General features: G+C 40.2%; 1 protein-coding gene across 2 annotated transcripts; it reads right to left on the bottom strand.

Annotated features, from left to right (window-relative positions):
- Positions 1–35: 35 nt before the first annotated feature.
- Positions 36–27044, bottom strand: BORA (BORA aurora kinase A activator). Of its 2 annotated transcripts, none has more exons than XM_060769417.2 (12): positions 26839–27044; positions 24903–25064; positions 22308–22414; positions 22070–22115; positions 21057–21138; positions 8609–8674; positions 6879–6935; positions 5341–5564; positions 4375–4528; positions 3062–3657; positions 2252–2383; positions 36–857 (listed from the first exon to the last, which is right to left on the bottom strand). In XM_060769417.2, exons 2-12 carry the CDS (start codon positions 25053–25055, stop codon positions 768–770), a joined length of 1707 nt encoding a protein of 568 aa, XP_060625400.2. In that variant the 5' UTR covers positions 25056–25064; positions 26839–27044; the 3' UTR covers positions 36–767. The 2 variants fall into 2 exon arrangements, with proteins under 2 accessions (XP_060625400.2, XP_060625399.2); XM_060769416.2 differs by having other exon boundaries at positions 26835–27044.
- Positions 27045–27495: the final 451 nt, after the last annotated feature.

Consider the following 27495-nt stretch of genomic DNA (forward strand, 5'->3'; position numbering starts at 1 on the left):
TATCTGACTTGAGTCATAGACAAACAGCATTCAGCCCATTTGTGAGAAGTCTTTATTGCGCTGATCAAGTTTCATTCCATAATTTTAAAAGGTGGTTAGGACTTACAATGAAGTGTGGTAAAAAGGTGTCCATTAAAGAATTATGCTTTCTAGGTTCAGTGATAATAAAAAACAGCCATTGCAAGATCTGTATTCTATTAAATATTAAAATTTCTTTTAAAAAGAAAAGGACAAATGTTTAAAACCAGTGCAGTGTATCTTAAGTATTTTGCTTCTTTGTACAATCTTCTCGACATAAGTTTTGAAAGGGAGCAAGTGTCTGTAACACTAATTATTTTCATGGAAAACCGGATCAGCAAATTGTATGTCACTACAATTCTGTAAAATGTGGATGTCTAGGTCAAATGAGTAGTAGCAGCCAAGAAAACCTATCTGGAGCTTATGAGTTGGCATTATCAGTCTGCATATCTGGAAAATGTGTGTGCAACTACCACAATTTGCCCAAAGATGGCTGTCCCTTTTTGTGCAAGTCTTAATCCCAGGGGCAGTAAACCAAAAGCAACGTTTTTTTCCATGAGAAGTACTAGGGTCAAAGACCTAGGAGGTTTCATTGTTGTTGTTCATTTCCATTTTAAACGTTACTTATTTGCCAATGGCTTTTCTGCTCCTAGAGAGCAATTGCACCAATCACACCTTTCACATGTTTTTCAGTCCTCACTTCAGCTCCACCGTGCAGTTCTTCACACATTAATCATGCCACAAGCAGATCACTTTGAGAAATGCGTTTCTAGAAGACTGCTACTGGATTGATAAGCAGACTCATTTTCAGTCCAGTATCTAGGAAGGGCTTTTCCATGCTATAAGTGGGGAAAAACAACCCAATAACACTAGATTAGAGATTACAAATCAAAATCAATCCACTTTCTGTCAAACTTTAAACAGCAGGTACTTTTTCTGCCTGTCGCTACATGGGGAAGAATGGGACGTAGAAAAATGCTTACAGGACAAAATGCATGGGAGTTACAGAAAGTAAAATGGATTCACTAGTGTTTTTGACTGAACATTGGAAAGAGATGGTCTACACCTCTCAACTGAGTATAGCAATCTAATGGGGAGGAAGAGAAGACAAGTCAGAATTTCTGCCATGGCTTTTCTTTAAAGAACTTTTCAGTGGAAGTTCTGTGCAGGTCTGTATTCGTATGTGGGACAAACCATGAAGAACTCCATTTACAGGTTCAGCATTCATGGCTTGGATTATTAGTGGGTTACCATTCTCCTCCTTCTGAGGCTGCTGCATGCACATTGACGGCAGCGTTAGGTTTTGGGAGAGGCGAATACTGGTGTCTGCCACAGCTACTGATGACCACTCCCAAAGCCTGAGGCTGAACCACTGCAGGCTTTGAGTGCCGACGCACCAGCACTCTCCCTCACCAACCACCTCTAGAAATCTCTGCATGGGTTTCGGAAATTAGTGGGCCATCACTGTTCCTCAGACTCAGAAGTGGACTGGGCAGATCAAAAGATAACGCGGCAATAACCCTTAAAGAATCCTCCATCTTATGCGACTGTGGAGCAGAACAGACAACTCTGCATCTGTATGCTTGTCATAGCAGAGCACTTGATGAACCAACCTGGACACATGATATTATTTGAGAACACATAAATGCTGGACCACTCTAACAACTACCATGTCAGAGGAGTCGTTGAGTCACCAAGGGAGAAAGGCAGGGTATAAATAATAATAATAATAATAATAATAATAATAATAATAATAATAATAAAAATAATAATAATAATGAAGATCATAGTGCCCCACTGTTTCCACTGCTTTAGGGATACATAGCAGCAGCAAAACTTTCCTTCAAACTACTTCCTGAACTTTGCTGTTATAAATTTGGAAGAAGAATGGGGAGGCAGGACAGCTGCAATCTCCTTAGTCACCTAAACGTAGCGAGTTTAGGGAAGTGATCTGTAGGGCAGTTTACAGCAGCTTCATCTGTAGTTAGTCCTCATAAAATTGCTCTTTGCTAATCCTCTCAAGGTATGAATACTATACTCCAAGACCCTATAAATGCCACATTTCTAATTTTGCTAACTCAACTAGGCAACTTAGCTATGGAAAAGAATATAACTAGCCCATTAAATCCTTTAAGCAACAGATTTTCTTTTCAGCCCAACCACAGTTAGCCTCCCCATCCCCCCCACCCCCACCACTCCTTCATGTCTCCCACAGCCACTCAAACTGTCTTACCTTTGCTCTGAAAAAATGGGAATTGTTGTGACTCTCGCAAAGGTGCATGTCGTTTTCTTTGCAACTGGTCTCCGCTCCAACTGTGTCCATAAGACTACTGGAACAAGTCTGGCCATTGTAACCACTATCCACCTGGTCAAAATAAATTAGATTGGAGAATGCTTTTGGAGGGTACTGGCCTACAGAGAAGTGCCAGAGCCAAACAAAATTTTGTTACACATAAGTAATTTGATACCTTAAATTACTTAAAATGTAAATAAAATTTAAAATGTAACAACAGCCTTTCTGAAAATAATGTCAAAGTTGCAATTAATGTTCCTCAAAACACCAAGAATTACAATTGTAACACTTTAGAAAGACATATGTTTAATAATAATGATAATAATGATAATAATAATAATATTTCTAGACTGCACCTTTCTCCCAAAAGGGACTCAGGGTGGTTTACAGCACAAAAACAGGGAAACGTTCAATGCATTACAATGTAACGACCAACATCAGGAATAATAAACAATAATAGCAATAAACTTAGAATGAAAGAATTAAATGTTGAGATGGGGGATAAACCAATTAGACAATACATTAGGATGTGTAAACATTAAACATACATCATTAAAACAGTTAGACATGAGTTAGAAATTTCTGGATTTTGAGAGAGCGAAAATTATATTTTATGTCACTTCCATGCTGTGATTTTACATGCCAAAAGCTGGATCCCACTCAAGTTGCTCCAGGTGATACGTGCAAGTGGGATGCAATGCATGATATGTGCAGCTCAGAGTGCTCAAGCCTTCACACCATTAACCTTACCTGGAGGCTACTGTTCTCACAGGGAGTGACACTGCTTTCAGCAATAGGAGACATACAGATGCAAGAACCTTCAAAGTTCAAGCCAGTGATTGTCATGCCATTATTTTCAGCTAATCCTTTTACTGAGTTCTCATCCAAGATCTCGTCTGGATCATACATATCCACCGTATGGCTTTCCTTTAAATTGTGGAGATCATTGATCATTGCAAACTCCTGTCTGTTTTCTTCAGAATGGTCTGGTGAAAGGGCCACTCTGGCAACCACCAAATGGGTGCCATGTGTAGAGACATCTTCATTCAATTGGTGCAGGTTGCTTTTTGCCCGTACTGGAGATGGATTTTCTTCAGGCAAAACATTTGCTGTGGCCTCATCCACCTCTTCCTCCTGCTTTTCACTGGGGCTTTCAGGAGTAGAAGGCAAGCGAGTGAGGGAGGTCTGATACACTTTGCCTCCTCGACATGTCACAGTTCTCATGGGGGAATAATGTTCTAATGGAGAACATTCTGCAAAGGAACTCCTGGTACCACAAGGAGCTGGTCGGAATACATTCGAAACAGAAGGCACATCCGGAGACCGAAAAGTGAGGTGTTTTTGTTCTGCATTTGGAAGAAAAGAACACATAGAATAAATGGAATTTTTAATTACAAGCACTGAAAGGGTTAAATGGGTGCAACAACTCAGCAAAAGCTGTAGGTTCAATATAAGCAAGTGTGTCTGTAGCTTAGTAGGCCTCAGTGTGTTAGTGGGAGAAAGGCCTCAGTGTGAGATAGCCCTCAGTGTGAGAGAACACTTGTGTGTGAGAAAACCCCCAGGTTGAAGGCTTTGTGCGTAAAGCTAATGTTTGAAGGTCCAATGTGAAGGCTGCTCTGTGTAAAGCTACTATGTGAAGCTCCTTTGTAAGTTCGGTATGAGAAGAGGCTTTGTGAGAGTGGAGCTGTTTATCTGCATAAGAAAGAAACTTGGAATGGAAGCAAAGAAGGAAGTATGAAGAATTTTATTTGTGTTATGAAAACCTTGTTCTTGTAAATAGTGCAACCATATTATTTTGCTATAAAGAAAAGATTCCTATGGAAGAGATAACACTGGTATGCGTTTTTGTTCTTTTTATCACTTTTAGCTACTAGTGCTGAGTCATGCTGCTGCTAATAAGTTATATTTATGAAGAGGGTCTTTCATTAATAAGCCCACTCACACAACATTATCAACCTTGTTAAGACTGAAGGTATAAAATATAGCTTGTCTTCCACTTAAAGTCCACATAAGTCATCGCTCAGCATCAAATCAAGAATTAAATTGCAGTATCAAACACATACCTGATAGTGGTGTCTTTCTTATCTGAATACTAATTGGAGAGACAGTTGGAGAAGCACAATTTGCCAGATTTCTCTCTAGGAACGAAGGGCTGGATAGGCTTCCCAGACTGTAGGTCCTCTTACCTCCCTGAATAGGGCTGGAGGAAAACTGGCCCTTTCAACATAAAAGAAAATTCTCATTAAAAAAATTTCAAAAATGAAAATCAAATTGCCTTTGCTGACTGGAAACTCAAAATGGTATCCTTTACACTCAAAAGACTTTAACTAAAAGTTGAGCACGTTTGCCTGATTAAAATATTGTATTTCACCATGTAATAGTCATCACTGCTTAATCATTGCACCCCTGTTTTCCAATCCAAAAATTGATTTTTTTTCTTTCCTCGAGTAATCGTCACAATTACACCCTCCTTCCCTTTGGGAGGAAAGCTAGTTTTTTTTAAAAAAATGAGCTCTCCCTTCTGTTCTAACGAAAACAATTTTTGGACTGAACCAAAAATCAACTATGAAAATACTTTGCTTGTCCTAGTTCTACCACCGGTATCAACAATCTGAAACACTCTGGTATTTCTGGGTTATGCACCTATGAAAGATCATATCTTGGTAAGATTGGTTCAGAAAACATTTGTCGTTGACATCCTCTGTGTTGAGAGAGTATGATTTGGCCAACGTCACTGAGTGGGTTCCCATGGCTGACCAGAGATTCAAATCCTTGCCTCCTGGAGTTTTAGTCTAACACTTAAGTCAGTAAGACACACTGGTTCCTTTTCCCTGCCCCCGGATTCCTGGACAGAGGTGGGCAACCATACTGGTGGCAGGCAGCTCCCTTCAAGCCAAGCCCACTGACTTATGCTCAAATGCTCGCCAGACCCAACCTAGTTCCATCCATCACATTTCAAAGGCATATGGACACACTGAGAAAAGATCCCACCAGCAACAGCCAGTGTATGTCCAGTGCCAACTCCTTACCGAGCTTGAAGTATTTAGTGGACTTCTACAGCGGACTGGAGAGATGTCTATTGAATACAGTACTCCAAGGGAGGCTGGAACATTGTACGGACTATGAGGAGCAGGGGATGTGTTCCCAGAGGAGAGGCTCCCATCCTCATCTAAAAAGAGCTTTCTTCTCAATGAGGAAGAACTCAGGCTTTCTTGAGATTGATCGGCTAATTCATCCACCTTAAAATGTTCACCTGAAAAATACAGCAGAGGTGAGCACTTTTCTCTGAATCTAGAGACATTTTCCCTCCCCAGATTCTGGCAGGTTATACTACTCTGACACTTCCTGTAAATTGCCTTCCATGGCAAGATTAAAAATGTTTATGTGGGTTAACATAGGCCCGGTAGGGGGACTGTATTTAAATGGCAAGTCATCCTCAAAGGATTCTGGGAACATGATTTATCGTGTTCAAGACAAGTATTTTGGGGACACAGAGGGATCCCAGTGGGCTGCCTTTTCTATAGCCCCACCTGTAAACAGAAATTCAAAATATAGAAGAAATGCTATTCAAAATTCCAGTCACCTGTGAGCCCTTTTAACAGGCACATCCTTCTTATTCATTGGGTTCGAAATCCAGGCATTCTCAGAAGGCAGAACTGGTTGAAAAGCGGAACCCAGCACTTTGTAAGTTGCAAATGCATTTTGGTCAATGAAAAATATAAACAACATACCACAGTATATGGTAGCATGTGTGAGAGAGGTCCCAAGAAAGGCTAATAGCTTGTCTCGTATTTAGAAATACTGAAAAATGAGGCACCAGAAAGCGAGGTGTCCCTCTATTCCAGTGGTTCTCAACCTGTGGGTCTCCAGGTGTTTTGGCCCATAACTCCCAGAAATCCCAGCCAGTTGCCAACTGTTAGGATTTTCTGGGAATTGAAGGCCAAAACATATGGGGACCCACAGGCTGAGAATCACTGCTTATTCTTTTCTACTGTTATGTACAGCTTAAGACGACTGGAATCCCATTAACTTCAACTGGAGTAAATGAAACTTGGGTTGCAACCAATTCACAGCCTAACATTTTATTTTACAGAGCACCTTATTGCATTATTATACAGCCCAGACATCCTTGATCTGGAAACTTCAAATGTCCTGCACTGTAACTGTCATCAGTTCTAGCCAACATGACTAATGGAGAGAAATTGTGGAAGTTTACATCCAAAGTATATAAAAGGCACCAAAACAGGGAAAGCCAGTGTAGTGTTACTCATAAGGAAGGAAAGAGCTAGTGCAGCACATTAGGTAGGAGAACAAGCTACAAATCTCTTGCTTAGCCTCAGATCTTTATCTGCAACATGGGGACAGTAATGCTCATCTCTTTTACATTGTTGCTGTAACCATTAGAACCACCATACATGTTACACTCTTTGAGGTTGTTGTTTTTTTGTTTTGTTTTTTAAACTGCATGATATATTATCATCAGCGTTATTAATACCTATATCAAGCTCCCTTCCCTCATATGGCCATTTTTGCAAAGTTTCACAGCCATTTTTTCCTAGATACATACCTAATATTTTTTCGATGTCAAAATCTACAGGCAGAGACAATAAGGTCTGGCAAGAAGCTACAAGGAATAAAAAGAAATATGAAGGTGAATTCACAAGGATAAATGGGAGACGTGCAACAAAACTAATTCTTATGTTATACAGCAAGAATCCTCCATAAAGTTCTATCCCGCCTTAAGCTCAGGTTAACTACAAAGAGGCTCATCACCAAAAAATTAACCACTGGGTGGTAAATTGGCAATGCAAATATTATTACAACACTGTGGAATAGTTGCAATCTGTTTCACTCAAGGGATTCCCAGACTAGGAATCCCCACCCCAAGTCCTAGTAGCACCTTAGCATAACAAATTGTCGCTGCACATCGCACTTTTAACCTTACGTGCCTCCTGCCATTTCAGCACTTTTAACCCTTGTACCCCAGTGCGCCGGCCGAACCAGTTTTTAATAATGTCTTGATGTTCTGCCATTGTCGTTATTTTTGCTTTTGTTGATTTGCTTAGTTATTGTGGAGTTATGTTATTTTGTTCATTGTCTGATTTGCTTTGTTATTGTGATGTTACGTTCTTATTGTATTGTGTTTTGAGGCTTCGGCCTGTGTAAGCCGCATCGAGTCCTCTGGGAGATGCTAGCGGGGTACAAATAAAGTTAATAATAATAATAATAATAATAATAATAATTACCCTAATTAAGGAAATCAAGGATCTTCAAGGTATTTAAAATGGACTTAAATGTTTTCTAACTGGTTCCCTTTTCTCCTCCAGCAAGGCTATGGGAACATTGAAATCTATCCGTTATATTGAGTAACTACAGATTTGCGTGGAATTTAGATTCTAAATTCAGATTATCCTAACTATGGGTTGTTTGAACAAATCTTAATAATCTTGAGGTTTCTTGTTTCAAATAAAACGTAGTTCAGAACAACCAGTTTGTCAGGTTTGGACAAAAAACATTACCAGTTGAAGCCACAGGTGTGTTGAAGGACATAGGCACATATGAACCTACAGCATGTCTAGAGTTTTTCTATTATAAGATGACATGGTTTATTGGCACACATAAACATAAGATAAAGGTAAAGGTTTCTCATTGACATTAAGTCTAGTTGTGTCCAACTCTAGGGGGTGGTGCACATCTCCATTTCTAAGCCGAAAAGCCGACGTTATTCATAGATGCCTTCAAGGTCATGTGGCTGGCATGACTGCATGGAGCGCCATTACATTCCCACAGCAGTGGTACCTATTGAGCTACTCACATTTGCATATTTTCGAACTGCTAGGTTGGCAGAAGCAGCGCTAACAACGGGAGCTCAACCCGCTCCCCAGATTCAAACCACTGACCTTTCGGTCACCAAGTTCAGCAACTCAGTGGTTGAACCCGCTGCACCACTGGGAGCTCCAGGTGAACATAGCAGGTGCCAAACGTTAATCGACTATTTCCCCATTTTGCACCATTACCCCAACTCTCCATTTCCTCCTCAGCACAATAAATATATTTCTGAAACAATAGTTTCTTGAATTGAAAAATTGGACACCCAATTGTAGTGGGTTGCTATTCTGTTCCATCCCAAGAATGGGACCTTCTTAAAACCCAGTGTTAAAGCTTCACCTACTCCAATACCAAAGCAAACAAAATCTGATTTGGATCAGGTTAGCATTTTAGAGGGCCTTCTTTACTTTAGCACAGAGAATATACTTCACTATGTGTGTAAGCAATCTCATGTTGTTTCATACAAACCGTTACTTTTTCCAGGTTGCACAGCTATCTCTCTGCCAATTGGTGATGAATAGTTTATGTCCATACCTGTAAGATATTAAATTCTCAACTTAAAACTATCATAAAATTGACATTGTAAAGGCAATAGTTTCATATATTTAGTTCTAGACACAAACAAACACTACCAACATTTTAACCTTAGTAGATATTTTATAGGTAATCTCTGAATATTAAAGGTAAAGGTTTCCCCTGACATAAGTCTAGTCGGGTCCAACTCGGGGGCGTGGTTCAGCAGCCCAGCAAGTTCAGCAGCCCAGCGGTTAATTCTGCTGCGCCACTAGGGGTCAAACTATCTTTTAGTCAAATAGGAAAATTAGTTGGACAGTAGCAGGAGCTTGAACCAAATAGTAGTGCATAACAGAAGAGATTGGATTTGGGGGCGGGAGGAAGAAGATAATACAAAACCATTGGCTTTTAGAGAAATAATTTTTTTTATTATTCTCTTCAAACAATGATAATGTCAAAAAATTCAAACCTGTCACGAGAAAGAAAGGAAAGGCAAGCCATAATGGTAATCCAGGTTACAATCTGTTGACCTCTGACTTGTCAACCCACAACTAACTTACCCATGCAAAAGGAAACAGAAGAGAAATGAGGGAAAACTGGGGTTAGCCTGTTTCTTTGTGGAGCAACTCATGTCTAAAACATGCATAAATCATGGCATGGCATAGCATGTAAACATGACCACTAAGTAGGAGGAAGCAGGGAGGAATCAAGATGGCTCTACTGGCTACTTTTGTTGCAGTAATAGATCATGAAAGATCATCTTTCTTCACTAGGGAAAATACTTAACACACTGATAGGTAATTAAATTATTTTTCCACTCTTGAGGGCCACATTTCCTCAGGGTGACTGTTCAGGGGCTTATGATTGTAACAATTGTGGATCAAAGCTCAGTTATTTCAAGGGGTTAATTCACAGAAGAGGACATGTTGGCACCCAACTTTGTGTGTCCACCAATCTGTTCAACATTCTACTTTCCCTATCCTTTCTGCCACCCCACACATCCTCCTCCACTCCACTCTGTGCCTGGGCCACTCATATGTCCTCTTAACATAGCATATAGGAAGCCCATATCATATGGAAAGCCAAATCACAATGTGACTCATATGCAGCCCGCAATCCAAGGGTTCTCTATCATAGTCCTAGAAGACCACAAGAAGACAATCTAAACTATGAAATTCTTATTTAGATTAGGTTTATATAGAGAACTGTGTCTAAGATTTATTTCAAGACGAGTATGCACACACAAAAAAGTAAGCTGCATACACTAAGTAGAGCTCTAGAGGCCACATGAAATACAACCTTGAAGGAGTATGTCAGCAAGTCGTTCTGAAAAAGTTATCACACAGTCCACACAACATTTCAGTTGGTTAATAAATACTTAAATATGCTTGGCTCCATTTGATACAGGGCCAGATAGAATTTAAGTAGGAAAATCTGCATGGTTCTTAACAGAGATCTTAACCTTCCCAGTTTCAAACATGACAAAAAACTTACAGGGTTGCTGTGAACTTTCTGGCCTGTATGGCCATGTTCCAGAACCATTTTCTCTTAATGTCTCACCCACATTTATGGCAGGCATCCTCAGAGGTTGAGAGGTCTGTAGGAAACTAGGAAAGTGGGGTTTATGTATCTATGGAATGACCCAGAAGGGAGAAAGAACTCTTTGTCTGTTTAAGGCAAGTGTGAATGCTGCAATTGTTCACCTTGATTAGCATTGAAGAGCGTTGCAGATTCAAATCTGGGTGCTCCCTGCATAGAGGAATCCTTTGTTGGGAAGTGATTAGATGGCCCTGATTGTTTCTTGTCTGGAATCCCCCTGCTTGTTGAGTGCTGCTCATTATTTATTGTACTGATATTATTTAATTTATTTATTATTTTAAAAAATTATATTACACCCTTCTCATCCTGCAGGGGACTCAGGAATAGGAGGTGCAAATGTTCATCAAATTGGACATATGTGAAGCACTTTATAGGATTAGAATTCGCTCAGGGATGGCTGGAAAACAGCTTTCTTCCCTGGCAAGCAGAACCATCTGGCAGATGCCAAGTCATGCATGCCAACGGCAACATACTGCTTTCTCCTGTCTTGAGTTCAGTGGAAGAAAGGGAAGATAAATATAAAGATGACAATAATAATATGAATAATAACAATCTGAAACCACAACATAGCAATTTTTAATTAATATGATCACGGAATTTGTTTAGTTCTCACTTTCCTCTATTAAACAAGATTCAAAAATATTCCCAAAAGGAATTAAATAGTATATATATCAGCACAGGCGCTTTCAAATATAAGAAAGATACCTGCATCTCCCACATAAACACAGCATTATGCTAGCATCACAGCAGACTCCTCCTGAGGTCATAATATAGCCAGGTATGTATAAAAGTTAGTGTTTGTGGGTTTACATTTACTTTTTTGCAGGGATGTCAGGCAGAAAAGGTATCTTTCACTTCAGTCTCACTTGGGGCTAGATTCAGGAGAATCACAGAGAGAGATTCAGACAAAGATGCCAGCCTGGAGAATGGGGTCATCTTCACTTGGCACAAATCTCACATGAACAATAATTCTTATTATTTTCTTTCTTACAGGAAGAAAAGGAAAATCAGAAATTTGTCTACTGGAACCTAGGGATGGATGAGAATTTTTCTTCAAATTTGATCAAAATAAGGAATATTCTGGAAGAGATTTTGCCACTTCAACATTCCTGTGCTCACTCACAAGAATCCAGGAAAGTATCTCTGGTGCCTTCCTCACAGCAGGTAAGTATGTCCCAGCTGGGATAAGGCTGTTTTTTAGACTTTGTCTCCAGAGGGCGGCATCGTCTAAAAATCAGTGCTTCAGCTAATTTATCGGGATCCCATGACTACAGGGAGGGGCCCCATTGGGCTGAAGAGACGTCGGATTGCATGGGATCCCCCCCACACCCACGCACGCACACATTGGAAGGCCAAGAAACCAGAGAAGAAGATGGATAGACGGACGGATGGAAGGAAGGAAGGAAGGAAGACGGATGCCATCCTTATTTGGGCCTCCAAGTGGCCGAAACTGAATCTAGAGATGAAGCTGAAGACCTATATTCAAGACAAAGCGTTTCCTGGAGAGAGGAAGCCTACCATGAATGCAAGATGAACCTAGAGCTCAATAATCCCATCTTTTAACCCGACAATGCAGGCTGCAGCTGGTTGCCTGAATTGGGGCCGAGAAGGAATTTTTCCCCATTGTCCCCAAATTGGCTAAGGGTGGAAATGGGTTTTCGCCTTCTCTGCATTGCCTTCCTCCTGGATTGCTGCAAATGTCCTTTGATTTGTAGCTCAGGAGGAGTTAAAAGATCGGTTTTCCCAGGAAGAAGAATGGATCACCTCCTTTTTGTTCAATAAAGTTCATGAATTCACGCTCAATTCATACTAGTGTGTTGTGTTGTTGCTTGATGTAAACATTCAAAGACAAATAAAATAGATGGCTGCTGAGCAATCTGTTTCAGCCTCACTTCTACTAACACTCCCTGTGAGCAATTTGAAAATATTCCTACCATTTCCCTTTTAAAAATAATTTAAAAAGCACCTGATTTTGTCTCTGCTGGTGAGGAACTATTTAGCACTATCCTATTAGAAAATAGAGATGAAAATGGGAAACTTATTGGTATAATTAAAGGATTATTAGTATAATTTAAAACTAAGTTTTGTAGCTTCTTTTGGACCATGGAACACTATTTGAGCAGAGGTAATTAAGATTTTGGCACGGTCAAAGCTCAGTACCCGATACACAACCTAACCAAAAACAAATTCTTGGTGTCTTGGTTTTTAGGCCTATTCCTGGGAGTATTTGGAGCACTGATTCAAAAAAATAGCATAGGATAGACCACAACATGGTTTTGTTCATAGAGAAGGTTATCGTGGTTTACTAGGGGTGTGCAGACGGCGACTTGTAGATGCCATATGTTCTGTATCTCAAAAACTGGAGCTGATGCAGGAAAACTAGTGCCATGTTTGGGAATCAACAGGTCAAGCAGACCCAGGAAGAGGTCAAATATTTGAGGCACCAAAGTGTGTGTTGCCCAGTGATCCAGGTTTGGGTTTTTTTTTTTTTTTTTTGGAAAATGTTGCCACTTATGGATCCCTTATTTCAAGATTCTTTAGATCAACTTGTATTGACTGTGGACAATTTTTGTTGACAAACCTTTCTTTCAGATTGAGAAAATCCTCTAAAACAAAAATGAAAATGGAATCACACACAAAAGTGTTTTTTCCTAAAAATTTGTATCCTGTAGAGAAATTAGGAGTCCCTGCTGGACTGCCTCGTCCTTCATCCCCAGATAGTCAGGTGATGAATGAGGGGAAAGGGGGCCCAACACCATCTGGAGACAATAGCATGTGCAAAATACCTGAGTTAGTCAGACAAATATTACAGCTATTTAGATGAATGTTGCATATATGTATGTATGTCATATATATATGGGATATATATATGAGGCATATGCTGTATATATCTTTCTAGATATAAATCAGTGGTCCGCAATAGAGGAACATATATGGGGGAGGTATGGCTGGTCACTGATTGAAATAAATTAAGTTAGAGAGAGAGAAAGAGAGAGAGAGAGAGAGAGAGAGAGAGATACACACACACACACAAATATATAGGTGAAGGGTTCAATAGTACAGACAGGGAAAGAATGGAAAACTGGTCAGATATGTGGGTCACTTCACTCCTCCACCACCTCAGGTATTCCATTTTATTGTTATCTTATTATATGTGTCATTTCATATAATGTTGGCTATGATACTTCCCAATAATCTGCAATGTTCCCAATTTTGACCAGGATTTCTTCACCCTTGGTGTGGCAAATGTTCTGGACTTCAGCTTCGAAAAGTTGAAAATGATGAAGGATTCAGGGAGCTGAAACCCCAAATATCTGGTATTGTTTCAAATTAAGATCAGAAATTTCAAAATATCTTCCCGAGACCTTTTAATTTATTTTTTCCACAGCCAAATTTCTGGGGAATGAAAATTAGCAGCTTTTTTTTTTTTTTTGGAACGAAATGAAAAGGGCCAATTCCATTGCATTGTGGAAGAAACTTTATATTGTGAGATAATTCCAACAAAAGGTACTTTTTGTCCTATTATTATCACAGTTTATCAATAGGTATTCAGGTCATCAGATGCATATCTAAGAATGTAACCAAATTATGTGTATGTAACAGAGTATCCAGCATAGAATGTCACCGGTTACACTGTTGGTAAAGGCTACATGTCCTGTTTAGGGATTACTGTCTCCACTGAAGGTTTAGGCTACTCGTTCATTGGCTTCACTTGTGTGCAGGTTCCATGGAGTTTGGTACCATTTGCACCGTACAACGATTTGTACAGTGTACAAACACTGTACAAAGGTATGATCAAGATGGTTTTAAACGGTGTATTTCATGCTGAGATACATGTTTTTAATGTTCATATATGCATATAATGAATTCTTGTCCCAGAATGGAATGTTTCCCGTATATATGCTGCGCTCTGCCCTGAGTCCCCTTCGGGGTGAGAAGGGTGGACTATAAATGTTTGAAATCATATTAAATAAATAATTTATAGAATTATATCATCAATAGTGTTTTTCTCTTATCAGTGTGATAAATTCCATAAAATGCCAAATGTTACAATTAAATATTAATACTGAAAAGAACATTTTGCATTCATATTTGTAGGTATTTGCCTTGTTTTTGAATTTGATTATCTTGTGCCATGTTATTGTTAGCTGTCTTGAGTTCAGTGGAAGAAAGGGAAGATAAATATAAAGATGACAATAATAATAATATGAATAATAACAATCTGAAACCACAACATAGCCATTTTTAATTAATATGATCACGGAATTTGTTTAGTTCTCACTTTCCTCTCTTAAACAAGATTCAAAAATATTCCCAAAAGGAATTCAATAGTATATATATCAGCACAAGAGCTTTCAAAAATAAGCAAGATACCTGCATCTCTCACATAAACACAGCATTATGCAAGCATCACAGTAGACTCCTCCCGAGGTCATAATATAGCCATGTATAAAAGTTAGTGTTTGTGGGTTTACATTTACTTTTTTGCAGGGATGTCAGGCAGAAAAGGTATCTTACACTTCAGTCTCAGATTCTGGAAGAGATTTTGCCTTTGCTCACTCACAAGAATCCAGGAAAGTATCTCTGGTGCCTTCCTCACAGCAGGTAAGTATGTCCCAGCTGGGATAAGGCTGTTTTTTAGACTTTGTCTCCAGAGGGCGGCATCGTCTAAAAATCAGTGCTTCAGCTAATTTATCGGGATCCCATGACTACAGGGAGGGGCCCCATTGGGCTGAAGAGACGTCGGATTGCATGGGATCCCCCCCACACACACGCACGCACACATTGGAAGGCCAAGAAACCAGAGAAGAAGATGGATAGACGGACGGATGGAAGGAAGGAAGGAAGGAAGGAAGACGGATGCCATCCTTATTTGGGCCTCCAAGTGGCCGAAACTGAATCTAGAGATGAAGCTGAAGACCTATATTCAAGACAAAGCGTTTCCTGGAGAGAGGAAGCCTACCATGAATGCAAGATGAACCTAGAGCTCAATAATCCCATCTTTTAACCCGACAATGCAGGCTGCAGCTGGTTGCCTGAATTGGAGCCGAGAAGGAATTTTTCCCCATTGTCCCCAAATTGGCTAAGGGTGGAAATGGGTTTTCGCCTTCTCTGCATTGCCTTCCTCCTGGATTGCTGCAAATGTCCTTTGATTTGTAGCTCAGGAGGAGTTAAAAGATCGGTTTTCCCAGGAAGAAGAATGGATCACCTCCTTTTTGTTCAATAAAGTTCATGAATTCACGCTCAATTCATACTAGTGTGTTGTGTTGTTGCTTGATGTAAACATTCAAAGACAAATAAAATAGATGGCTGCTGAGCAATCTGTTTCAGCCTCACTTCTACTAACACTCCCTGTGAGCAATTTGAAAATATTCCTACCATTTCCCTTTAAAAAATAATTTAAAAAGCACCTGATTTTGTCTCTGCTGGTGAGGAACTATTTAGCACTATCCTATTAGAAAATAGAGATGAAAATGGGAAACTTATTGGTATAATTAAAGGATTATTAGTATAATTTAAAACTAAGTTTTGTAGCTTCTTTTGGACCATGGAACATTATTTGAGCAGAGGTAATTAAGATTTTGGCACGGTCAAAGCTCAGTACCCGATACACAACCTAACCAAAAACAAATTCTTGGTGTCTTGGTTTTTAGGCCTATTCCTGGGAGTATTTGGAGCACTGATTCAAAAAAATAGCATAGGATAGACCACAACATGGTTTTGTTCAGAGAAGGTTATCGTGGTTTACTAGGGGTGTGCAGACGGCGACTTGTAGATGCCATATGTTCTGTATCTCAAAAACTGGAGCTGATGCAGGAAAACTAGTGCCATGTTTGGGAATCAACAGGTCAAACAGACCCAGGAAGAGGTCAAATATTTGAGGCACCAAAGTGTGTGTTGCCCAGTGATCCAGGTTTGGGTTTTTTTTGGGGGGGGGGGGGGGGGAAATGTTGCCACTTATGGATCCCTCATTTCAAGATTCTTTAGATCAACTTGTATTGACTGTGGACAATTTTTGTTGACAAACCTTTCTTTCAGATTGAGAAAATCCTCTAAAACAAAAATTAAAATGGAATCACACACAAAAGTGTTTTTTCCTAAAAATTTGTATCCTGTAGAGAAATTAGGAGTCCCTGCTGGACTGCCTCGTCCTTCATCCCCAGATAGTCAGGTGATGAATGAGGGGAAAGGGGGCCCAACACCATCTGGAGACAATAGCATGTGCAAAATACCTGATTTAGTCAGACAAATATTACAGCTATTTAGATGAATGTTGCATATATGTATGTATGTCATATATATATGGGATATATATATATGAGGCATATGCTGTATATATCTTTCTAGATATAAATCAGTGGTCCGCAATAGAGGAACATATATGGGGGAGGTATGGCTGGTCACTGATTGAAATAAATTAAGTTAGATAGATAGAGAGAGAGAGAGAGAGAGATACACACACACACACAAATATATAGGTGAAGGGTTCAATAGTACAGACAGGGAAAGAATGGAAAACTGGTCAGATATGTGGGTCACTTCACTCCTCCACCACCTCAGGTATTCCATTTTATTGTTATCTTATTATATGTGTCATTTCATATAATGTTGGCTATGATACTTCCCAATAATCTGCAATGTTCCCAATTTTGACCAGGATTTCTTCACCCTTGGTGTGGCAAATGTTCTGGACTTCAGCTTCGAAAAGTTGAAAATGATGAAGGATTCAGGGAGCTGAAACCCCAAATATCTGGTATTGTTTCAAATTAAGATCAGAAATTTCAAAATATCTTCCCGAGACTTTTTAATTTATTTTTTCCACAGCCAAATTTCTGGGGAATGAAAATTAGCAGCTTTTTTTTTTTTTGGAACGAAATGAAAAGGGCCAATTCCATTGCATTGTGGAAGAAACTTTATATTGTGAGATAATTCCAACAAAAGGTACTTTTTGTCCTATTATTATCACAGTTTATCAATAGGTATTCAGGTCATCAGATGCATATCTAAGAATGTAACCAAATTATGTGTATGTAACAGAGTATCCAGCATAGAATGTCACCGGTTACACTGTTGGTAAAGGCTACATGTCCTGTTTAGGGATTACTGTCTCCACTGAAGGTTTAGGCTACTCTTTCATTGGCTTCACTTGTGTGCAGGTTCCATGGAGTTTGGTACCATTTGCACCGTACAACGATTTGTACAGTGTACAAACACTGTACAAAGGTATGATCAAGATGGTTTTAAACGGTGTATTTCATGCTGAGATACATGTTTTTAATGTTCATATATGCATATAATGAATTCTTGTCCCAGAATGGAATGTTTCCCGTATATATGCTGCGCTCTGCCCTGAGTCCCCTTCGGGGTGAGAAGGGTGGACTATAAATGTTTGAAATCATATTAAATAAATAATTTATAGAATTATATCATCAATAGTGTTTTTCTCTTATCAGTGTGATAAATTCCATAAAATGCCAAATGTTACAATTAAATATTAATACTGAAAAGAACATTTTGCATTCATATTTGTAGGTATTTGCCTTGTTTTTGAATTTGATTATCTTGTGCCATGTTATTGTTAGCTGTCTTGAGTTCAGTGGAAGAAAGGGAAGATAAATATAAAGATGACAATAATAATAATATGAATAATAACAATCTGAAACCACAACATAGCCATTTTTAATTAATATGATCACGGAATTTGTTTAGTTCTCACTTTCCTCTCTTAAACAAGATTCAAAAATATTCCCAAAAGGAATTCAATAGTATATATATCAGCACAAGAGCTTTCAAAAATAAGCAAGATACCTGCATCTCTCACATAAACACAGCATTATGCAAGCATCACAGTAGACTCCTCCCGAGGTCATAATATAGCCATGTATAAAAGTTAGTGTTTGTGGGTTTACATTTACTTTTTTGCAGGGATGTCAGGCAGAAAAGGTATCTTACACTTCAGTCTCAGATTCTGGAAAACATTTTGCCTTTGCTCACTCACAAGAATCCAGGAAAGTATCTCTGGTGCCTTCCTCACAGCAGGTAAGTATGTCCCAGCTGGGATAAGGCTGTTTTTTAGACTTTGTCTCCAGAGGGCGGCATCGTCTAAAAATCAGTGCTTCAGCTAATTTATCGGGATCCCATGACTACAGGGAGGGGCCCCATTGGGCTGAAGAGACGTCGGATTGCATGGGATCCCCCCCACACACACGCACGCACACATTGGAAGGCGAAGAAACCAGAGAAGAAGATGGATAGATGGATGGATGGCTGGATGGAAGGAAGGAAGGAAGGAAGGAAGACGGATGCCATCCTTATTTGGGCCTCCAAGTGGCCGAAACTGAATCTAGAGATGAAGCTGAAGACCTATATTCAAGACAAAGCGTTTCCTGGAGAGAGGAAGCCTACCATGAATGCAAGATGAACCTAGAGCTCAATAATCCCATCTTTTAACCCGACAATGCAGGCTGCAGCTGGTTGCCTGAATTGGAGCCGAGAAGGAATTTTTCCCCATTGTCCCCAAATTGGCTAAGGGTGGAAATGGGTTTTTCGCCTTCTCTGCATTGCCTTCCTCCTGGATTGCTGCAAATGTCCTTTGATTTGTAGCTCAGGAGGAGTTAAAAGATCGGTTTTCCCAGGAAGAAGAATGGATCACCTCCTTTTTGTTCAATAAAGTTCATGAATTCACGCTCAATTCATACTAGTGTGTTGCGTTGTTGCTTGATGTAAACATTCAAAGACAAATAAAATAGATGGCTGCTGAGCAATCTGTTTCAGCCTCACTTCTATTGACACTCCCTGTGAGCAATTTTAAAATGTTCCTACCATTTCCCTTTAAAAAATCATTTAAAAAACACCTGATATTGTCTCTGCTGGTGAGGAACTATTTAGCACTATCCTATTAGAAAATAGATATGAAAATGGGAAACTTATAAGGATTATTAGTATAATTTAAAACTAAATTTTGTAGCTTTTTTTGGACCATGGAACACTATTTGAGCAGAGGTAATTAAGATTTTGGCACGGTCAAAGCTCAGTACCCGATACACAACCTAACCAAAAACAAATTCTTGGTGTCTTGGTTTTTAGGCCTATTCCTGGGAGTATTTGGAGCACTGATTCAAAAAAAAAAAATAGCACAGGATAGACCACAACATCGTTTTGTTCATAGAGAAGGTTATCGTGGTTTACATGGGGTGTGCAGGTGGTGACTTGTAGATGCCATATGTTCTGTATCTCAAAAACTGGAGCTGATGCAGGAAAACTAGTGCCATGTTTTGGAATCAACAGGTCAAACAGACCCAGCAAGAGGTCAAATATTGGAGGCACCAAAATGTGTGTTGCCCAGTGATCCAGGTTTGGGGCTTTTTTGCAAAATGTTGCCACTTATGGGTCCCTCATTTCAAGATTGTTATGTATTCTATGAACATAAAGATGCAGTCACTATGGGGAGCCCTTTCAGTCTGGTTATAGCACATTTCTTCATGGAACACTTTGCAATATAAGCCCACTATATGTGGATGACACTTTCACCATTTGGAACTAAACATGTTCCTGGATCATCTTAACAGCATCCACCCAAACATGCAATCCAACATGGAAAAAGAAAATGAAGGAAAAGTACATTTTTTAGATGTCCTAGTCATCCGCAAACCAGGTCAACAATTGCGTCACACAATTTACAGAAAAACCCCCCGACACAGAGATAGATATCTACATAAAAACTCCAACCATTACCCAAGTCAATAAAGAAGCACCATGAAAGCCTTAGCAGACTGTGCAAAAAGAATCTGTGAACCCCACGTCCTCCAAGATGAACTGAACCACCTAAACTGGGCCCTACAGGCCAATGGATACTCCACGTCAGACATTAGAAGAGGTGCAAGACCAAGAACAAGCCACAAGAGTCAAGACAAAGATCCACCCAGAGGAAAAGTGTTCTTGCCATACATCAAGGGAACCACTAACCGCATTGGGAAGCTGATGAGGAAACACAACATACAAACTATCTACAGACCCACCAAGAAAATCCAACAAATGCTACATTCAGCAAAGGACAAGAGGGATCCTCTCACTTCTGCAGGGGTCTACTGTGTACCATGCAGCTGTGGACAAGTCTACATAGGGAGCACCAAACGCAACGCCCAAACACGAATCACGGAACATGAAAGGCACTGCAGACTAATTCAACCAGAGAAGTCAGTCATAGTAGAGCACCTGATGAACCAACCTGGACACAGCATATTATTTGAGAACAGAGAAATGCTGGACCATTCTAACAACTACAGTGTTAGACTACACAGAGAAGCCATTGAAATCCATAAGCATGTGGACAATTTCAACAGAAAGAAAGAAACCATGAAAAGGAACAAAATCTGGCTACCAGTATTTAAAACTCTAAAATCAAGACACAGTAAAGAAAGAGGAACACGCAAAAAACAGAGGAATTCCAGAAAAGAAACAATTAGGGCCAGCTAACACTTCCCAACAGAGTATTCCCCCAGGCAGGAAGCACTCAAGCCTTGAATCTGCAAGTCTATTCAATGCTAATCAAGGTAGCCAATTGCAGTATTCACACTTGCCTCAAACAGGCAAGAGTTCTTTCTCCCATCCTGGACATTTAACAGATATATAAACCCCACTTGCCTTGTTTCCCACAAATCTCTCAAACTCTGAGGATGCCTGCCATTGATGTGGGCAAAACATCAGGAGAGAATGATTCTGGAAGATGGCCATACAGCCTGGAAAACTCACAGCAACCCAGTGATTCCAGCCATGAAAGCCTTCGACAACAGAAAAAACTTACAGTTCGTTGAATTAAGTTGAGAAACCTGTTTCCCACTGTGATCTATCCATGGAGATGGAACAATGACGCTTTTAGTAAAGAACTAAAAGGAAAAATATAAAGAATGCACAATTCAATATATACAACCTCCTTCAATAAAGATACCAATATTTTTGTATAAGATTAACATGGATGTGTCGTGAACTAGTTTTCAACTGGAACTAGCACGAGCCTGCATGGTGTAGTGTTTTAATGATCCAGTAGTGGTTTAAATGTTGCAATAGGAAATTGGGAGCTCACTGTTTGAATCCCATTCAGTCATGGAAACATATTACATGACCCAGGATGAGCCACAATCTCAACCTCAAAGGCAAACTTGCTCCGACCCAAATTTGACATAAGATAGAAATGACTTGAAGACAGACAACAACCAAAATTAACTGAACATTCACACTTCAAAAATCAAGGATGAAGGTAAAGGGATCTAACTCTTTTTTTTTTCTTCAAGCCATCATCAGTTAACCATGACTAGAGAGCTATCTCTTTGTCGCATATGTATCTAAAGCGCAGCCCCAACACAGAACTCAATACACCCTGTCCCAAACACCTGCCCTTCAGACTAGGAGTGGAGAATGAAGGTATTTCGGGGCTCAATATCATTTGGAAGGCCACAGGTTCCTTGCCTTTATTTGAATAGTTTGGCACACAATAAAACTTCTGGATTGCACTTAGAGGAACTATATTAACCCAGCGACCTTGTAGTGGTGGCATGGAGATTCCCATTCTCCTCCAACTTCACTTCTTATGCGCAGGGAGCTCAGCTTTAAAAAATATTGGGACATTTCTATCATAATTCTTCCTCCCCGACACGCACATATCATACATTTCTTTCTTCCAGTTTACATTGCATAGAGCAGTTGGTGCAAATAGGACTTTGATTGCTTAACACCATTTCTTAGGAGAGAAATGTGAACTGCGATATCGCTGTAACTTTAAGATATTTAATTTAAAAGATACATAGTACTGATAGTTACCTCTTCGATTGCTTTTTGTCTTTTTTCTTCCATCTCTGCATCTATTCTGCAAAGTATGAATGAAACACAAAGTGAAACAATCTTGTTAGTTTAACTGCAATAAACAAAGGCTCCTCTGTAATCCGGGTGAACAAGGGATACATGGACTGATGAGCTTATGAAACAATGTAAAATGATAATTTGCTACTTTGCTCTGATCATGGGTTCAGTTTACTGTATGAAATAGAAATCAACAAACCTGGCTTGACTTAAATACAGTGCTTGACGACATATTTCTTCAGAGTCAATTTCCACAGGATTGATTAAAGCAAGCTTATCTATAGACCATCTGAATTTCCCAGGAGTCTATATGAGAAGGAGAACAACAAGAGTTATATGTGTTGTCAAAGGTTTTCATGGTTAGAATAACTGGGGTGCTGTGAGTTTCCCGGGCTGCATGGCCATGATCCAGAAGCATTATTTCCTGATGTTTCACTCACATCTATGGCAGGTATCCTCAGAGGTTGTGAGGTATATAGGAAACTAGGCAAGGGAGGTTTATATACCTGTGGAAGGACCAGGGTTGGAGAAAGAACTCCTGTCTGTTGGAGGCAAGTTTGACTGTTGTAATTAATCACCTTGATTAGCATTTAATGGTCTTCAGAAAAAGCAGGGACCACCAAATGCAGCACTGCCCAAACACGAATCAAGAAACACAAAGGGCACTGCAGACTACTTCAGAGGAGTCAGCCACAGCAAAGCACCTGATGAACCAACCTGAACATAGCATATTATTTGAGAACACAGAAATGCTGGACCACTCTAACAACCACCATGTCAGACTACAGTGGGAAGCCATTGAAATTCACCAGCATGTGAACAATTTAAAGTGAAAGGAGGATAACATGAATATGAACATAGTCTGGTTACCAGTATTAAAAAAAAAACCTCTAGAATCAGGACAGTAAAGAAAGAACAATACTGAAAAACAGGGAAATTCCAGACAAGAAACAATCAGAGCCAGCTAATCACCTCCCAACAAAGGATTTATCCAGGCAGGATGCACCCAAACCTTGAAGCTGCAAGGTTCTTCAGTGCTAATCAAGGTGATCAATTGCAGCATTCACATTTGCCTCAAACAGCCAAGAGTTCTTTCTCTCACCCTGGACATTCCACAGATATATAACCCCCACTTGCCTTGTTTCCAACAAACCTCACAATCTCTGAGGGTGCCTGCCATAGATGTGGGCAAAACGTCAGGAAAGAATGTTTCAAGAACATGGCCATACAGCCTGAAAAACTCACAACAGAACACTTAGATCTGTAGCAATACCAAAAAAAAGGTGGGTATCCCGAGGACGTCAGTGGATATGGAAGTCAGAAATAAGGGACTTTTTATCTTCTGCAGCCTTGATACTCTTTATTTATTTATTTACTTACTTACTTTGCTTATATACCGCTGTTCTCAGCCCAGGGGTGACTCACAGCGGTGTACAACATAGGAACCACAAAATTCAAAACACAGTATAAAAACAATTCATAATCCAGCATTATACAAAACATCATCATTACTACGAAAACTATTCAGCGTCGTCTCATCGTCCAGGCCACAATCCAGTGATACTGATAACACACTGATCTGAAAAACTAAAATATGGTTTCTCTATGCTGGTAGTGAATGATGGGCACCCTTCTAGAATGTAACAGTACCTCTTGAGCCATCCAGATTCACAGTTCACCCTTTTTTCTGGTGAAAAGGGGGCTCCTGGAAGCTTCTTAAATTAATATTTAAAATAGATTTTCCAAACCAATCTGGGTTTGATTAATTTTGGTCTCTTTCAGCTCTATGATTCTTAAGTCAACCCCCACATTCGTGGGTTTGACAATCAGATTTGATTATTTGCAGGTTTGCCAAAGCTCCTCTGAAGCCTCTCTCCTCCCTTTTGAAAGACTGAGGCCAATCACAGTGGGGAAGAGTCCAGGAGGACGGCTGGGACAACGGGTGGGAAACTGAACTTCAGCTAGCCTCCTTCTCGACCTCCCTTCTTCCTGTCTTTGCACCTGCAGCCAGAGCTTAGGTGAAGGCACATCACTGCAGTGAAAATGCTTTTGGGAGGGAGGCTATATAAACAGAGGAAAGCTGAGCCTCCTCCCTCCTTGTTCCTACTTTTTCTACCTGCCCCCAGGAGGAGATTAGCAGTTCCCCACTTAATGCCCCCCCCCCCCCCGGGCCTCTTGCCCGCTATGACCAGCTTTGGGAAGGAGAGGCTCAGATCTCCACCTGTTTCCCTAGTCGGCCTCTCAGACTCCTTTTCCCCTGCAAACTAGATGGATGGGAGAGAGGTAGGGAAGGAAGGTAGAGGAAAAAGGCAAGGAGAGTGAGCAAGTTCCTGGGGAACACAGAGGTGTGGCGGTGGAAGTGCCCCATTTCCCTTCTCTGGACCCTCACTGTCCCCCCAAAATGATCAATTAGATAAGTGGAGATTTTCCATATTTGCATGGCTTCTCCAGTACTAACACATGAAAGTGTGGACCGCATAAGTTACCTAAATCTCTAATAAGGTCAGTGCTAACACATTAAAGTATAAAGGAGACTCAGTCATAAATCTGGGTGCATTACTTGTTCAAAAGTAGGTGGGTCTGTGAGTCTTCCTTAACGTAGGTGACTTGTTCAACTTTTGCAAGAGATTAAAGAGCAGGAGCATATTCTCTTGTTACTTTCAAATGCTTACAGAACAATGTAAGAAAGCAAGCTCCCAAGTTTCTTCAAAATCAAGACTTAGAAGCATTGTGTATATTGTTTCTGATATGCATGGCATGTATGTAATCCCACACAAACAATAGCAAATCTTACCGCTGATTTTGTGGATTTAAAAACTGTTGGGCTGGACACAATGGGCTCCTGTAGATGGCTATAATCACTCGGACTTTCAAAGGGGTTATAGATCCTAAGTTGCCCAGGAGTCTCTGGAGTAATCTGCATGTTTGCTTCTTTCTCATCAGCCATCTCACTCAGCTGTAGTTAAAAAGAAATGAGAAAATTGTTTGGATTAGACATCTCAACTACCTTAAAATTTAGAAGAGCAGTTTTTTAAATATCCTTCCCACAGGAAACTCTTTTGTTGGTGACAGGTGTTTTGGAGCCCACTTTGCACCCATACACCCTGCTTGTTTCAGGAGAATATTTATTTATTTCAGACATGTATATCCCATCCTTGTCAATACGAAGGGGGATTCAGGGCAGCTTACAACCAGCAACCATTAAATGCCAACAACATTAATAAAAACACAATAAAAATTAATTAAAACATTATCATAAATTTAAAAGACCATTTAAAAGAGACAAGTCCAAGTCCAGAGTCATAATTCAAAATCCATCCATTGTCAATCACATGATTTCTTTTTATTCATTACTGCTGCTCGAAAACTTGTTCCCACAGCCATGAACATTGCACTGGACCATGCTTTTGCAATTGTTAAAATAATGGAAATGACTATATGATTGTATAACTAATGTTATTGTTTTCAATCAATTGTGTATTTACCATTTTATATTGTTGTCATATTGTGATATTTGTGGCATCAAATTGTTGCCAGTGTTAGCCATTCTGAGTACCCCCTCGGGGGTTGAAAGGTTGTAAATAAATAAATAAATATCCTCCTGAAGGACAGGAGAGGAGCACGCTGACCTGATTTCGTTAAGGAGTGTATTCCACAGACAGGGGGGCATACTATCTATGAAAGAATTATTCACAGATAATTGACCACAACTTTCATTTTTTTGCACTAAATAATAAGAGTAAGTAGTATGTATTAATATTAGTTGATCTTACTATGTCAGAAAACACTTTATACAATTGTATTAATGTCACGTAACACTTACAGACCCTACCATCAGACAAAGACTCTTATGTAGTAGTGCAAACCGGTTATGGACTAGGAGTGTACTTGTCCTAGAATCATAGAGTTGGAAGAAACCTCGTAGGCCATCCAGTCCAACCCCCTGCCAAGAAGCAGGAAAATTGCATTCAAAGCACCCCCGACAGATGGCCATCCAGCCTCTGCTTAAAAGCTTCCAAAGAAGCCTCCACCACACTCTGGGGCAGAGAATTCCACTGCTGGACGGCTCTCACAGTCAGGAAGTTCTTCCTAAAGTTCAGATGGAATCTCCTTTCTTGTAGTTTGAAGACATTGTTCTGCGTCCTAGTCTCCAGGGCAGCAGGAAACAAACTTGCTCCCTCCTCTGTATGACTTCCTCTCACGTATTTATACATGGCTATCATGTCTCCTCTCAGCCTTCTCTTCTTCAGGCTAAACATGCCCAGCTCTTTCAGCCGCTGCTCATAGGGCTTGTTCTCCAGACTCTTGATCATTTTAGTTGCCCTCCTCTGGACACATTCCAGCTTGTCAATATCTCTCTTCAATTGTGGTGCCCAGAATTGGAAACAACATTACAGGAAGAATTAAGAAAATAATCAAGGAAATTTACTACATTGTGAATGCAATTACTATGTATCATACTGTGAATGCAACAAATTGATTGTGATTTGTAACTGCTCATCTAGAATTTACATCCATTGATTGTACATAACATAATGCTTAATATTTAATACCTTGTTATTATTCCAATAGTGGATACTTGTCAGTTAAACCCTTGGGAACCCATTTTTTCCTATAGAAAATGGAGCATTATCATTATATCAATATTCAAAAAACCTATCATTAACAGTAATTAAGAATTATTAGCAATATGAGGTCCTTGCGAAGGCCCCAGAGAGCGTTTTACCTACAGCTCCAGCGACAACTCCTGCGGCCCACCTTCCTGTTCATTCAAACTCCGCTCCTTCCAAGCTTCGGCCTCTTCCCCCAGCTCTTTAATTCCCCTGGCAGCCAATCAGCGCGGACCACTGTCACGGGCTCAGCCAATCAGGGCTCAGAGCGGGAGCTTTTTTTTCAATATACATTTGAACGAGCCTATGCTTACCGACCCGTTCAGGAAAGTAAAGGGCACTGAGGAGGCTCCGAGGGGCGGGGCCTCATTCAAAAGAAATTGCATTTCTATTGGTCAACAGGACTTGAGGAAGCGGGGATGAGCGTGACGCTTAACGAATCACGGGCCGCGCGTGCGGCCTCAGCAAAGAGGTGGGCCGCCTGTCGGAGCAAGTGGTGGAGAACCTACACTTCCGGGGCTGAATTGAAAGCGGACTGAACCAAGTTTTACTATGTTGTTTTGCACTGTTTAGCGTTGGCGAGGAAACAAATCACGTTTCGGACTAAACTTAGACGAGGTCTAGTTGTCTATAGAGATAAACGCCCCTTCCCTTTTCGACATCCATCTCTCCCTTCCCCCCCCCGTCCTCGAGAGTGGTCTCGCCCGCAGAACGTACAGTGAAGCCTGTGCCTGTGTGCTCTCCGCGCCTCTTCGTTCTGCATCCGGGTCAGAGGGC

The sequence above is a fragment of the Anolis sagrei genome, chromosome 3 (genome assembly GCF_037176765.1).
Source record: "Anolis sagrei isolate rAnoSag1 chromosome 3, rAnoSag1.mat, whole genome shotgun sequence".
In the NCBI taxonomy this organism is placed as follows: domain Eukaryota; kingdom Metazoa; phylum Chordata; class Lepidosauria; order Squamata; family Dactyloidae; genus Anolis; species Anolis sagrei.